The sequence below is a fragment of the Didymosphaeria variabile genome (assembly GCF_027946475.1).
Source record: "Didymosphaeria variabile strain IMI 356815 chromosome Unknown scaffold_1, whole genome shotgun sequence".
NCBI classification, from domain to species: domain Eukaryota; kingdom Fungi; phylum Ascomycota; class Dothideomycetes; order Pleosporales; family Didymosphaeriaceae; genus Didymosphaeria; species Didymosphaeria variabile.
The window spans coordinates 1,639,063-1,653,774 of NW_026611620.1; the positions used below are offsets into that span (position 1 = coordinate 1,639,063).

Sequence of the window (14,712 nt, forward strand, 5' to 3'; positions counted from 1 at the left end):
GAATGGCCTCAGTACATACTTGTTCTACAGTGATTGGCCTCTCACATCCTGTGCATGCCTTCCCGTATTCCCGACGAGTTCCTTCTACCCTGACCAACCCTAACAAGTGCGTCTGCGCTATGCATTCGCCGAGTGCTTTGCCGTGCTATGGATCTGTGGTGCTTCCGTCTTACAGGATCTCTCATAACAGCGCGTATTTCGTCTACGCTCTCGGCTCGGGGGCGTGGAGATGCTTTCACGTGTTACCGTGTTAATGATTCACCCGGGTAGAGCCTTATCCCAGTCTTGTTCGTCGTCTTCGTCATCGCTGTCCTTTGCTTGTTCTGCATCTCGAGCAGACTTCGGCACATGTCCCTCGATAGCCATATGTGACTGGCCAGAGCTCTGTTGCGGCAAAGAAGGTGGCATCGGTGGAAATTTGGTCACCCGTTCCTTGATCTTGTCCGTGATGAGGTCCTTGTTGGCCTTGCTCAGCCGGCCCGGCTTCTCGCCGCGTTCGATGGCAAGGTCCGCGAGCGCATCGTCGCGCGCTGCCCATGCTGCCGCGGCATCCTCCTCTTCTGTGTCTTGTGGCGCTGGTGTCACTTCCTTCTTCAACCGGAGTGGCAGGGTCTTGTGATGTTCTTCGGCGTTCTCCACCATGAGCTCGATGTCGGTCCCGTAGTCACCCTGTCGCAGCCATGCAGGCTCTTCGTTCAGCTGCACCTTGACAAAGAGTGCCCGTCGCGCGCAGTCGTCAGAGCACCACATCTCCAACTTCTTCCTGTCCACAATCTGAACGCCCTTTGAGGTCTCCACGAATTGCTTTCTGGCCGTAGATGGCGCTTTGCCCTTCGGCCGCGGACACAGCGTGTAGCCACACTTGTCAGCGATGTTGCGCTCCTCGATCAAGGCATCGTAGTCGGAAGGCTGAAAGGCGACAACAGCCTGGCGAAAGCGCTGCGCATCGGAAGGTGACGGACGGGTCGAGTCTGCATCGGCTTGGGAGGGGAAGTCCATGAGCTCCATTACGGAGCGCAGAATGTCGAGCTCCACTCGCTTGCGCTGCTCCAGGACGTTCGCGTGGTGCACCGCGGTTTCGAGGTGGCGCCCGTTGACGGCACGCGCCGCGGGCGGAGCATTCGCAGCGACTGCAGACTTCTTGAGAATCGACTTGGGCGGCATGGCGGCGTCGAAGTGTGGAGTGCGCGCACTCGCCGGATGAAGGTGTTGGCCGCGGCGGTTGAAGCGGAACTGTCGCCAAGCTCAGGGCAGCGCGGGGCGTCTCAGCGTGGCTTTGCATGACGAAGACTCCGCCCTCACCACCGAGCACAAGCTCTCCCACTCTCCCATCCGCCAGATAGCGCGCACCCACGCTTCCATGGGCAGCTCCAGCGCCTGGTAAGAGCCCCTGCTGCCTTCCTCTCCCTCTGGCCCATCTCCGCAGCCCCCGCAGTGCCTAGCTTACGTCGCCGTGGTCGGCTAGCGCTTGCATACGTCCACTGACAGCCGCCTGCATCGCAGCCTCTGAACAGCCTCAACACCCCCGCCTGCCCCCGACCCACGCCAGAGCTTCCTCTACAGCTCTGAGCACCTATAGACCAGCTCCTCCACCGCCGCACCGCCCGTGGTCATCTCCACGATGCCGCCCTTCAAAGTCAAGGCGGTGTACGAGTACGATTCGCCCCACCCTGGCGATCTGCTCTTTCCCAATGGCCAGATCATAACTGTCACCGAGGAGGAGGATGACGATTGGTATGTGGGCGAATACGTCGACGACAGCGGTATCAAGCACGAAGGAATCTTCCCCAAGAACTTCGTGGAGAAGGTTGAGCCGGCGCGACCGCCGCGACCTAATCGTAAATCGTACGTACCCGAGCAGCCTGCCGCCCAGGTAGCTCCTCCAACGCCCGAGGTACCACAGCAAGAAGCTGGGCCGGTGCCAGAGGAGCAACCAGACCCAGATTCTCCCAAGGCCCAGGCGCCGCCGCCTGTCAAGATCCCAGATCAGACCAAGTCGCAGCCGTCACCCCTTTCTCCAACCTCCGCACACAGCGCGAAGGCTCAGGAAATGCCGCAAGACCCTCCGCCAGCTCCTAAGCCAGCTCCAGCCGAGCCAAACACTGCTGCCCCATCGAAGAAAGCACCTCCGCCAATTGCTAAGAAATCGGACGCTTTCCGTGATCGATTGGCCATGTTTAACCAAGGCACTACGGCGCCGCAGCCGTTCAAGCCTTCTGCCGCCCCTTCCAGCTTCATCAAGAAGCCTTTTCAGGCTGCAGCTCCGAGGCCTGATGCATACATTCCTCCGCCCCGCGATATCCCCCAAGTGAAGACATACCGCCGGGAGGAAGACCCGGAAATTGCTGAACGCCAAGCGAGAGATCAGGAAATTGCCGAGCGTGCAGGTTTGTCTGGCCAGAGCCCCACTGCCGGGAACGAAGGCGAAGAAGAAGATCAGCCGAAGGTTCTGAGTCTAAAAGAGCGCATGGCTCTTCTACAAAAACAGCAGCAGGAACAGGCAGAGCGTGCAGCTACATCTCACAGAGAGAGGAAACAGAGACCTCCTGTAAAGAAGAGAACAGAATCACATGGTCAAATGGATGATCATGATGGAGCTAGCCTCGAGAAGGTGGCCAGCGGTGAGCCGAGAGAGCGCGGGTCTATTGATAATGCTCGGCCGCCACGTTCTTCCACTGGGCTCAAATCGCCCGACATTCATGCTAATCGTGAACTTCTGAGTGACGCCAATGATGCCGACCAGTCCGGCGCCGGCGAGACGGAGGATGCCGAGGGTACATCAACAAGCGTCGAGGACGATGATGAGCGCTCTAGACACAAAATGCCGTCAAGAGCTACCACCGCGCCTACCAAAGAGCCAGACGTTGGCGACGAACAGGATGTCGAGGAAGAAGAGGAAGAGGAGGAAGACGAAGTGGATGCCGAGACTCGGAGAAAACAGGAGCTGCGCGAGAGAATGGCACGATTGGGCGGTGGCTTCAATCCGATGATGGGCGGAATGAATCCCTTTGGTGCTCCAATGGGAGCTCCTCTGCCACCTAAAAAGAAAAAGGCTTCCGAGAAGAAGTCGACCGACGACAGCGAGCAGCCAAATCTTCCGCAGCAGCGTGTACCCATGTTTCCTGGCATGCTGCCGGTCAGGAGCCCTGAAATTGAGAATAAGCAGCTTTCTGTAGAAAAGGAAGATGATAATCCCCACCCCATCACCAGCTCACATGAGCCAGAGGAGGTACCTGACGTCGAAGACGTGACACCACAACAGTTGCTGCGAACGCCGACCGCTGAGCAGCCGCCTCCCATCCCATCTGAGAGTAAGTTCATGATACCACGCAAGCCTGTTAACAGTTGTTGCGCCCACCAGACTCTCAGCGCTTTTCAGCTGTCTTCTTCCGAGACTGTGTCAAAGACCTATGTTGCTTCTGATGGGCTCTCGGAATATGTCATGACTGTTAGCGTCTGTAGTATGTCGAAGAGGATTTACAACGCTCACGTCTTCTCTTTACGAACTACTTGCTTACAATACCCTAGGGCGACCTGTGCCGCCTCTTGTTCCTGGTGGTGACCACACAATTGATCGTGCGGTTCCTCCACCTGTCCCTGCGTCATGTTAGTACATTCACCGTTTCTTGTACCGAAAATCTCGACTGATGATCGCAGCTCGACCTCTACCTCCTCATCCCCCAATTCGGTCGCCTAGCCCCGGCTCAGAATCTGGTGATGAAATCTCAGATGCTCCTCCTCAATCAGCGACATCTCCTAGAACACCGTCAGCCCTGCCACCATCAAAACGGAGCTCTTACCTTGCATCAGATGAGCTGTCAGGAGATTCTCCTGATAAGCGTGTGGTGCCGCCAATCCCAATGGGCAGCCCACCATTCTCCCCTTCAGGGGCTGGTCGACCGCCCCCACCTCCGCCACCCACTGGTGCTCCTCCCTCTCGACAGCCGACCATGGATAGCATCGTAAGGAAGGTCGACCGTGAAGGCGAGACCGACTATGAGGGCGATTACGATACCGATATTGCGTCCGGCGCTACGCATAAGGATGCTCTGAAGTCGCATGTTAGGGAGGCTAGCATTGGTGACAGCACATTAGCTGGCGATGACACCCCCGTTCGCTCTCCCGTCACGCCTTCAGCACCTCCACCTTTGCCTCCGTCGTTGCCTCGTGCTGTACCACCTCCGCCGCCGCCGCAGCCTCCTAACAGAGCTTCGATGGATGCCCCCCGAGGAGCACCACCGCTACCGCCGGTTCCGCCGCCGACTCGTGATGTCTATGACGATGATGATTATGATCCGTACAAGTACAACGCGTCACCTCCACGGGCGGCGCCACCTCCAACACCCCGGGCAGCACCGCCACCGCCGCAGGCTCGCCCACCGCCCCGTCGATGCCCCCAGTACCTCCTCCTGTTCCGCAACAGCAGGACGTGGAGTCGGAGGATGAAGACGAGTTGTATGCTCCCCCTTCGAGGAAATCACACGATCGACCTCCTCCTCCACCGCCGCAGGCTCCTCCGCCTCAGCATGCACCTTTGCCCCCTCTGGTAGACCGGACAGCACCCGCTCCTCCTCATGATCGTGCTGCACCACCTCCGCCGCCGCCTGAGGCGTCCCAGCAGCCGCGGCCTTCGATGGGTCGAAAGTCCTTGGATGTCAACCGATCAATGCAGGGAGGCCGCACCTCAATGGACCAGCCTCGCCCATCAGCGAGCCAAGAGTTCATTGCAAGCGATCTCGACTTGGGTGCATCCAGCCACTGGTGGACTCAGCCGAATATGCCGCCTCCTTCAGTCCAAGGGCGCAACGACATCCTTTACGAGATGGATGAATCTCAATCAGGCAACTCCTTTGAGAAAGCTGTCTTCGTCTTGTATATGGACTATTCCCAGACCATCATCACAGCTCGCTTCCAAGCGAACGATGTGTCAAATGTACACCTCGAGCAGCGCCACGACCCACCGCCTAGTCGTTTGCGTCAAGACCAACTCGAAGCAGCCCACGAGCGCTTCGGCATGCGCATAGCCAAAGACGTCGAGTCAAAGCAGAACACCGTTGTCGGCAACGGCACGCCGCATGGGCTGATTGAGGAGCTTCTCCGCCCATACAGCGACGCTCTTAAGCCCGTCGGTACGCGCGCCTTCGGCGCCCTCGTCTACGCTAACCTCGCCAACGCGAGCACTCAGCAGTACGATGAGATCCGGCCCGGCGATATCATCTCCCTGCGCAAAGCGCGCTTCCAAGGAAAGCACGGCGCCATGCATGCCAAATATTCCGTCGACGTGGGGAAGCCGGATCATGTTGGTGTGGTGGTCGAGTGGGATGGGAAGAAGAGGAAGGTTAGAGTGTGGGAGCAAGGGAGGGAGAGTAAGAAGGTGAAACCGGAGAGTTTTAGGATGGAGGATTTGCGCTCAGGGGAAGTCAGGGTTTGGCGCGTCATGGCGAGAAGCTGGGTCGGGTGGAGCTAGGCAAACAAGTGATGTGGAGTTCCATCGCACAATGTGAGCTGCGAGTCTAAGACAGTGTAGATGGGTTGTGTGAAGACAGTGTAGTCATAGGGATTCTTGGCGTAGTGTATACAAATTTCGTCCACGCAAGCTTCGCCTCTGGTCGTGCGTTCCTCATTATGAAATTGTTGTTTCTGTGTAGCCCTTTGCAGCGATCCAGCTCAACACGGATGCGTACGCCTGTAACTTAGCGTGCTCGCTCTCATCTTGTCCTCCGTGTCCGTGGCTGTCACCTTCCACGGTCGTTTTCTTTGGTGTTCCATTGGATACACGTGGGGTCGCGGAGTGTCAAGATTGTCGATGTTCGCTTGCTGGGCGCTGATGAACATGATCTTTGGCTGAGAGCGTGAAGTGCGTTGTGTGCCCAAGGTATTGGACCGTCTGAGCGCAGGTTGAGAAAGACGAGGTACTGGGTGAGTGGTCTACCTTGGAGCCATATTTCAACGTATATGTGCAGTCGCCAGGGTATTGTAAATCTGTTGTAGGCTGCAGGCCGTGACGAAGGTTCAGGTTGTGGCTGGCTGGAGTTGATGAAGGTGAGAGACAAATGGAACCCTCTATGGCAGAGTTGCATTCATGACATGCCATAGGTGAGTTGGACAGTGGTATTATTAGTGTGTTATACTCCGCGATGCTGATCTGTGGTAAAGCTTCAATTTTGCTGCATGAGTGGTCTCCTGATTCTAATAACGAAGATTACAGCGTGTCCAGACCGGGAGGTCAATTTCTTTGTCCCTTTAACCATTCGAAAGCAACACGTGTACCTAGGTAGTTACGGCCCAGTACATGATTGGCAAACGTAGCCACCGAAATGAATAATGGTAGGGCCGTCAAAGAAGCCAGCACCTAGAAATGGCTCTCTAGATATACCTATGTACTGCCAGATTATGCAGTGCCATTGAGAACACATGGAGATAGGTCGCTGTGCAGTAAGCTAGAAACGGAACTAGGAAGGTGCCCGCTCCACTACCTAAATCTCGGTCAGGCCTATCATACCATCTCCATGCCTTCAACAACACATCAATACACTATCGAGTTGCGAACATCCTTCTACAACGATACAGGAAACCATCTCAGGACCAGTTTCCGTCGTCAAAGAGCGCCCACCAATGCTTTAATTAGGACACCGTCAATCCTCTTTCATTACATCGAACAACATCCTGACGGGAAACCATAGCGTCAGGCCTCTCCTAGAACACACCTACGATGCCCCATGACACCTTCCAATGTCGACTCCGCTTCTTGGTCGCTTTCAGACATGCGCCGCAAAACTTCCGGTTTGACAGTTCAAACGTCTTCGATCGTCCGTTTCAGCGGCGTTTCCAACAATACCGGATAGTCACCATACACATCGGCACGATATTTGATCGTCAAGGTCCACCACAAGCGCGACCTCAAATGAGCTAGAGTACTGCTTGGAACATCGTGAATAGCTCGCTGCGGGTGCTCTCTGCTTCTGGTGCGGATACTGTCAAGCCGGACCTTGTTTGACAAAACGCCTCCACGAATATCTATGTTTAGCGAAGCTTATACTTCCTTTCTCTGTTCTATAATAGAGCGTAGTAGGTATGTGAAGTGTTCTCTGCTTTTTTCAACCTCAGTTTCGTAGCCGTACCATTTTCGATACCCATTCCTTCTGCATCGATCTCCACAAGCATCACCATGCAGCCCTCCGTATTATCTTCCTTGTCGGCCCAACTCTAGCATCTTCAAGCCTCGAGGTGCGAGCAGCGAACAGCACCTCAAACAACACCTGCAACCCACAGCAAACCAAAGTCCTAGCTGACGGCATCCAGCGAAACATTGACGTCCAAATGAAAGAAATGCAATCGTATGGGTTCTCTCATCCTATCTGTCCTCATTCAAGGCCACACTCACCATCCTAGTCATCAAACCCTACAATACCTTGACACCACAGCAAACACCACCCTTCGCGCCGTAAATTCCACCTCTGGTAACGATCCCGTGTACGACGTCCAGCAATCTGAGGTCGAAAAACTGCAGCAACAAGCCATCGAGATATGGACGGAGAACCATAGGATCGCGCAAGAAATGGGGAGTCCGAGTAGTTTGCAGAAGGGGCTAGCTAATAGGGCAATCAAGCAGAATATGAAGAAGGTGCAGCTGATGAGGTTGGTGGCGGGGAAGAATGATACGGAGGTTCTTAAAGGGTTGTTGAAGGGAACGGAGGATGGCATAAAGCTGAATGAAGAGGCGCTGAAGGTGACGAAGAGCGGGACGGGGTACAAGAAATAGACGGGAAACAAAAAATTGCCGTGTCCATATACATAGACCCTTGCCCTCCGCGTCACATATCAGCACCTTCATGCACAACCGCATGGCAAGAATAGTCCGCGCCCTTAACATACCGCCGTTTCTGGAGGACCGACTCGCTAGATATCCAATATCTATATGTAGGATTCGACTCTTGCTAAGGCCTGTATCAGCAGATTATCCGTACGCTGTCTAATGCCGAAGTTTTGCGTGCAACCAGTTACTCGAAACTGGGAGAAAAGCAACTTATAGCCAGCCAAAATTGCAGGAGGAAGCTACAAATATCCGTCATAGTGTTGCCGGGTAGAGCTCGCAAGTATCGAGGTATTTCTAATCCTAAGCACATATCCACACGCGTGGAAGGTGTTGCTTCGCAGCGACTCAGCCCGAAGTTGAACTTCTGTAGCCCACTGACCTTTCCACAAATCCAACCGCGTCCAGTACTATCCCCTTGTCAGCACCACGCCCAGTTTCACTATCCCATGCCACACTTATACGTACAGTGCTGACTCGCCCCCTTTTCCACATTCCAGCCTCCAGTCTCTTCCCGCTTGTCGTTGCAGTTCTTGATCACAGACTCGACCTGCGTCCTCGTGAAGTTGTCTTGCACCCATTGCCAAACTGCGGGACAAGATTCTGCGACTTTGTCATTGGTCGTTACCCCATGGAGATCCGTCCAACCGGTCTCATTGGGCATTGAATTGGCGATGGCGATGAAGTAGATGGGTATATTGGCGGGTTCGGCGGGTTCGGCCGCAACGTGGCTCGGTGCCGAGGAACGGATTGGGCGTGGTGGGGGAAACATGGCGTGGAGGTCGGCGTTAGGGTGGGGTGGTGACGGGATAGAGGACTTGCGAAGGAACGATATAGAAGCGCGGTGGTGCCGCTTCACCCACGTGGGTGGGCTATTCTGGAAAGGCAAACGCTAGGCGCCCACCTAGGAGGCATGAGTGCGAGTTGTATTGCCATGGCTGCGTTGGGCTAGGGATTTGAATCTAGTACAGCATCTGATAGAGCGAATCTAGTCGAGTCACATCAAGCTCATTCATGATTTTGATCCCAATGGCAAAAGGTCGAAGTTGGTGTTCAATAGCAGCTGGAGGTATGGAAGTGCCTCTGAAGAGCTTTTGAGTCACTGCGGTGCCCTACGATGTAAAACTTAGTGCTCACACATCGAAGTGCTTTCACAATCGTCTTGATATTGTATAGCATGTCGTGACATTTAGCACACTGGCTCTGGTGCTGAAAACTCGACATAACCGATGAAATTCGCAACGAGTACTCCTGTGAGGATGAGATGTGGAATGATTGATAGCGTAGCATTATTCAAGTGGTTCGATATTACTCAAGTGAATGGTCCAGTTCCTTTTTTGCTTGAGTGTTGTTGTTGTGCACACTAGCGTACTTTCCCGAGCTCTCCCACTTGAACACTCTTTACAGCATCATCTCACCATACACCCGTCACACATCTCTCACAGACCTCTTGCAACTTATTTAAGTCCTTCCTGGCTAGATCATTCTCGTATATCATCCTCATCGCCCAGTAAAGTACCGCAACCCCCGCGCCATCATGAGTTGGCTTCCGGACGAGGTAGATTACGGCTACGGCTCCGTCGATGAAGCCGACCTCGAGCGCAGGCCTTGTGGTCTGCATCCAAAGACCCCTCCACCGCAGCCACCGGTTGCAGCCACTGAGCTCAAGATCTCAGGAGTGAAGATGTTCCGCAACGCCATAGCTCTAGCAAGCTCCACCTTGGAGTGGAAGATGGGCATACAGGAAGGCCATTTCGCCTTCACAGACTGGAATTCCCTAGCCAAAGCTAAGGGATTGAAGCTCAATTGCCCTCGCGAAGTGCTGAACCACTGCATCGACCGCATCGACCGAGGCACGCATCCACATTTCGATACCTTAAGCTGGAACATCGACCCCTTCTTCAAGAAGATCAAGATCAACCACGCCACCACGCGCGCCGGTTTGCCTCACGTTTCCCTCCCAGTTATTGTGCGCATCCAGCCACTCGCCGACCTCAGAGCGCATCCGTCTGAATCATGGACAGATCTGAGTGCCGAGGAAGCCCAATTCCGGTCGCAACTGTGGAGAAGCATGGTCACAAAGTCATCATACATCTTCAATACGAAGATACTGCTCTTGGTTCTCCTCTGCGCGCCCAAGATCAAGTTCAAGTTCGTACGGCTCGCCGAATCTTTCTTCGTTTCCGACAACGACAGCTGGTATGAGACGGTGGTGGAAAACGTCTTAGCGAGCTATGCAGAGATGCATGAGCAAGATACGTGGAGGGTGAGAGAAAATTTTGGGGAGGTGACAGCGCTGCTGCATGGGCAGGATAAAGATATGGAGCTAGAGTATTGAAGGTCATGTCCACCAGCCTACAAGATAGATCAGCGTGGATGCACTTGGGGACCTTGATATGGACACTCTTGGTGATTAGAGTACAGGATATCGTGGGTCGCAGACATAATGGGGTTCTACACATCGTGGGTATCCCCACATGTTAGTAAAGGTGTAGAACACATCTTGGATTGCGATACCAGTCACTACACGCCTACGTTGTCTGCCGACGAGCGACCCTAAGTTCATACGGCGGTGGGGCATCATCACTCACGAACCTTCCAATCTGTCCTGTCATATCACCAGTCACTGTCTCCCTGATCGAATTTTCTGATCTTCTTTCCCATCTATGCCTGTAAACTGCATTCTGATTCCTTACAGCCAAGAACTACTTCACTTCAATTTGTGTTCGAGCTGGACTCAACATCGTCTTTGAGTGGACGCATTCTCCCTTCTTCTTGTCGCCATCTCTGTCTATTCTCTTTCTAAGAGTGCAATAGGTCGCCAAGAGGATGGCAATGAACACGAGTGAGATAAAACCAACGATAATCGTTGGCAAACGGCTGCAAATTTCGTCAGACGATCCCAAAAAATATTAGATGTTGTTGATGCTTCTTAGATACTCAATCGCGGACAGTTGCTATAGCGTTCTGCAAATGCAGTTCAACAAACGTTCAGCACTTATATATAATAACGGAGATCACGCGCGCATATGCACACGGGCATGCTCTTGGCCCGAAAATACGCGGGTATAGCCCAGACTCAGCTTGACACCAGCGAATGAAAGGTCATGCATAGGACCCGGTGAACTGCTTGATGCGCTCGGTGGAACGAATATTGAGGCCTATTGTGCCCGAGGAGGTGGCACTGTTTCGCTGCAAGACTGGTTGGATGCCTGAACCTCCATAGAGCAGCGCCGTTACGCGTCGGATTGCCTTATAGTCTTTAAGACTGTTCCCACTGCTTTCACTGGGCCTTTTAGAAACCAAGACGGAAAACATCTGCACGTCCGGTACTTTCTCAGGCCAAGCGGTACACACAATCAAAATCCGTGGCAAAAATGATACTCTACTAGGTTACGCAAGGGTAGAGGAAAAGCAGGAAGAAAAAACCTGATGGAGCATCAAGGAACATGTGAATACTGCATTACGTTCGGGACTGTGCTTTTCTAGCGCGCTTCGTTGTCAGATAGGAATGTTCCGGCCCCTACCCGATGATGCAAGACGTTCGACCGCCTAAGAACGAGGCGAAGAAAACGGGCTTTGGTTTGCCTGGACGTAGGGATTTGTTCGAGCATAAGCGCTTAGAAGGGTACGCAAACGTCAACATGGATGCGCATAGCATAGTACGCTACTTTACGCAAGTTTGTGGGTACAAATGTATCGCGCAAGGTGGGTTTCACTATTCAAATCGAACGACAGGTGGCTGAGTGTGGCTATTCAAAACCCATTATTTTAGTATGGGGGCTTCTCAGCTCTCGTTATCGCGTTGCCAGCAAGAAGTAGGATCCAGATGAAACAATACGAGCTATCAAGAAACATGGGCGCAAATATTCACCTCCCATTAGCTTTACCCTTCGTCGACCTAGGGGGCAGTACTTGGACATACCTGAATAGATTCCAAGTCTCCTTCCAAAACAATCTGGAGCAAGTAGGGGCCTTTGTTGCTCGTGAAAGTTTGATCATGAACTTCAGTTAGAGACTGCTACATGTCAATCGGAGAATGTGTCATATAGCGGATCTGGGTGATAAGTCTTTCCTCCATCGCTTCGAGGCAAAAAGCCATGCGTGAGCTACGGGTAATGGCTTCGGACGGTACTCGGATGTACCGGTTCTCAAAGAGGTGGCTAAGTACTCGAATAAACAGCTTGATTGAAACAGCTTCTACTACCGTCCAGACCGGTTACAAGAGAGTAACAAGGGTTAGATCGATCTGCATAGCATGACTCGTGTCCTAAACCTCTCCAATCCTGTCAAGCCTAGTTGAATCTGGTCCGTACTCGAGCAGTAGAACATGAACTTCAGATAGCGCCATTGTGCACTCAAAAAGCACTGAGTATCTAGCCTTCTATCATTGCAGGATTGATTCCGAGAGTTAGGGGAGCGTAAGGTGTTATTATTCCGCATGCACAGCCAGGTATGTCGGGTACTCTCCACAAGGTATCCCAGTACTACTCGTCGGTACTTCCATTCCAGTCCTCTTAATCCTGGGAAACCTCGGCCTAGCTTTTATTGTTCCTACGCTATTCAGCTGGCAGATTGTTCCAAATTCGAATTTCAGTGTGTACGGAGGACTTGACGCTTCAAGCGCAACGGGCAAGTCTTCAGGACACACGGCATAATCTCAGAAGTGGATATCGCTCGAACGGGGTCCATTGCAGTGACCGTACTTGAGACGCTGCCTTCCTTTGAAGCGCTCATAGGTGCAAGTAAATAGTGGCACGTGGGACCTTGTGACCTATCTTTGCACTACATATAATTACGATATCGTACCTACCTAGGTACCTAGCTAATCATGTGCGCTGCGCGACATTCAGGACGTTCGATATGAGAAGTGTACGGTGACCATCATGCTAGTGCGAGTTAGGCTGGAGGAATGTCTTACCTGGGCAGCCGCCCGAGCTCAATATCACGCTCCAGCTTGCTCTCAGCACCGAAAACAGCCTCCACTGCAATTGGCGCCAACACACATACACCGTAAGCAACTTGCACATACAGCGCCTCGTTGTGCATATAATGGACGGTCTGGTTTGTGGTGGTTCAGATGAGATCAAGAACATCTGGAGGAGGGACCATCGCGTGAGCATGTGACTGGCTGGAGCCCGCCAAGGACGGTTAGCGGCGCTAACTACGCGAGCGTGAATGTTTTTACCTCGCACCTCGAACTTAGGGATGTCTCCACTCACCTACACTATATAAACACCTCAACCACTTCAACGCCACAACGCCATCAAGATTCATCAACACATCCCTGTCACTTGTTGATACCGATTGCGCGCACTTGCATACGGCCCCTGGACTAGTGAATAGGGCTGCAGGCCGCATTGTTACTATGTCACCTGCCCCAATTACCCAGGATGCAGGCGCGGCTGCCTCGCCCTCCCCACCACAGACTCAAAAATCTCCACCCCAACAGCAAAGTAAGTACAGATCCAGTGAAAAGCGCTCAATGTGTTAATATGGTGCAGCCACTCAGGTGCCAAGCTTCGATGATATGTTCCACCAAAAGTTCATGGACATCATTCAGATTTGGAAGGACGACCCACGCTCTGCTCAGCTGACCTCAAGGGACCGCAAAGACTTCATTGATTCAGCCTACCGCGATACTGACCGTGAGGTCTTCGGTGGTCGTCAGTTGTCAGATCAAGAAATCAAGCTTCGCGCGCTCACCAAGGTCTTCTACAAAGTTCTTTCGGAAGAGCCGTGGTCAGAAGACTGGATCCGACCTCATGACGTGGAGCGCAAGCTCTCTAGGTTCGAGATGCACAAGGAGTCCGTCAAGCTCGCCGCTGAACACGGCATCTTCACCCCAAAGGAAGCTATCATAGCGGCCCGCAAAGCATTACAACTTCAGAAGAACGTTTCACAGGACAAAGAAGGCAATCCTGACAAGAGTAATCTACGTGGTCCATTCGATGATATTGAGATCATCTATATTCCCGGCACTGTATCTTCGACCGCTACCAACAAGATCGATAGAGATAACATCTACCCCGTGTCAGTCGCTAGCGTTGCGCACATCCTGCACAATCACATTTGCCGCGACATGACTAGGCCTTTCGCCATGGCTCAGAAGTTCGTCACTGTGACAGATACTGATGAGCTGACCAAGATGCGCCAGTTCGCCTGTGACGTGTGCGATTTTGCGCCACATCTTCTCGACAACGACAATATCAGTCTTCTTGTCGTGCTACTCATCCTGACTCGTTCGGAGATCTGTAGGCGCTTCGAGAACAACGGTATTCGCATCGAGGGTTCCACTGTCAGTCACCGTAGAGCCGAGTGCATGAAGCAGAAGCTGGGTTGGAAGAATCCCGAGGAGCGCAAGCCGTTCGATAACGTTGCGATCGAGCTCCAGACTCGGGTTAAGAATGCCTGCTTCCCTGCGCCCCGTCTTCAGACTTCGCGTGGTCCCAACAAGCTCAGGACGGGCCGCAAATCCTCTACTCCCGGAACGACTGGCACCCCTCCGCTCGGTTACTTTCCACCTCCCCAGCCTCGAGCTCCCATGTCGTCAACCCTGGCCAATTATGGCATAAACGTCCCAGATCCATCTACAGTATCTCCGTACGCCACGAGCCACCAACAATGGATGAATGGCGCGGACTCTGTGCCTTCAAAGGTAACTCCTGTCCGTACAACCCCCAAGACAGGCCCAGGCAGCAGCGCGGCTGAGCCGATGGACGTCGATTAGCCTCGTCTGGCAGATTACGGTCGTATTTTCCCTAAAGGATTCATTGCATCACAACGGCGTCGGACTACATTTGCTTCTGTTTGTTCTTCTAATGTCAATGCGATTAAGCATGATGGCGCATACAGCAATAGGCGCTAAGGGGCCATCTTTTCTTTCGCTTCATGCTATG

The 14,712-nt window shown here is 53.2% G+C and overlaps 5 protein-coding genes across 5 annotated transcripts; 4 read left to right on the forward strand and 1 right to left on the reverse strand.

Annotated features, from left to right (window-relative positions):
* Nucleotides 1-258: 258 nt before the first annotated feature.
* On the reverse strand, nucleotides 259-1,164 carry N0V89_000524 (uncharacterized protein; the record flags this gene model as incomplete). The annotated part of the gene is made up of 1 exon (XM_056209345.1): nucleotides 259-1,164. The coding sequence occupies one exon, from the start codon at nucleotides 1,162-1,164 to the stop codon at nucleotides 259-261; it is 906 nt and encodes a 301-aa protein (XP_056076167.1).
* A 457-nt stretch (nucleotides 1,165-1,621) lies between these two features.
* BBC1 (assembly of actin patch protein) lies at nucleotides 1,622-5,467 on the forward strand (the record flags this gene model as incomplete). Its single annotated transcript, XM_056209346.1, has 4 exons — nucleotides 1,622-3,311; nucleotides 3,529-3,606; nucleotides 3,658-4,303; nucleotides 4,354-5,467. 4 exons carry the CDS (start codon nucleotides 1,622-1,624, stop codon nucleotides 5,465-5,467), a joined length of 3,528 nt encoding a protein of 1,175 aa, XP_056076168.1.
* Nucleotides 5,468-7,329: 1,862 nt separating this feature from the next.
* On the forward strand, nucleotides 7,330-7,762 carry N0V89_000526 (uncharacterized protein; the record flags this gene model as incomplete). Its single annotated transcript, XM_056209347.1, has 2 exons — nucleotides 7,330-7,337; nucleotides 7,393-7,762. The coding sequence occupies 2 exons, from the start codon at nucleotides 7,330-7,332 to the stop codon at nucleotides 7,760-7,762; spliced, it is 378 nt and encodes a 125-aa protein (XP_056076169.1).
* A 1,588-nt stretch (nucleotides 7,763-9,350) lies between these two features.
* Nucleotides 9,351-10,151, forward strand: N0V89_000527 (uncharacterized protein; the record flags this gene model as incomplete). Its single annotated transcript, XM_056209348.1, has 1 exon — nucleotides 9,351-10,151. The coding sequence occupies one exon, from the start codon at nucleotides 9,351-9,353 to the stop codon at nucleotides 10,149-10,151; it is 801 nt and encodes a 266-aa protein (XP_056076170.1).
* Nucleotides 10,152-13,298: 3,147 nt separating this feature from the next.
* N0V89_000528 (uncharacterized protein) lies at nucleotides 13,299-14,543 on the forward strand (the record flags this gene model as incomplete). Its single annotated transcript, XM_056209349.1, is given in 2 exon segments — nucleotides 13,299-13,302; nucleotides 13,318-14,543. 2 exon segments carry the CDS (start codon nucleotides 13,299-13,301, stop codon nucleotides 14,541-14,543), a joined length of 1,230 nt encoding a protein of 409 aa, XP_056076171.1.
* Between the last annotated feature and the right edge of the window lie 169 nt (nucleotides 14,544-14,712).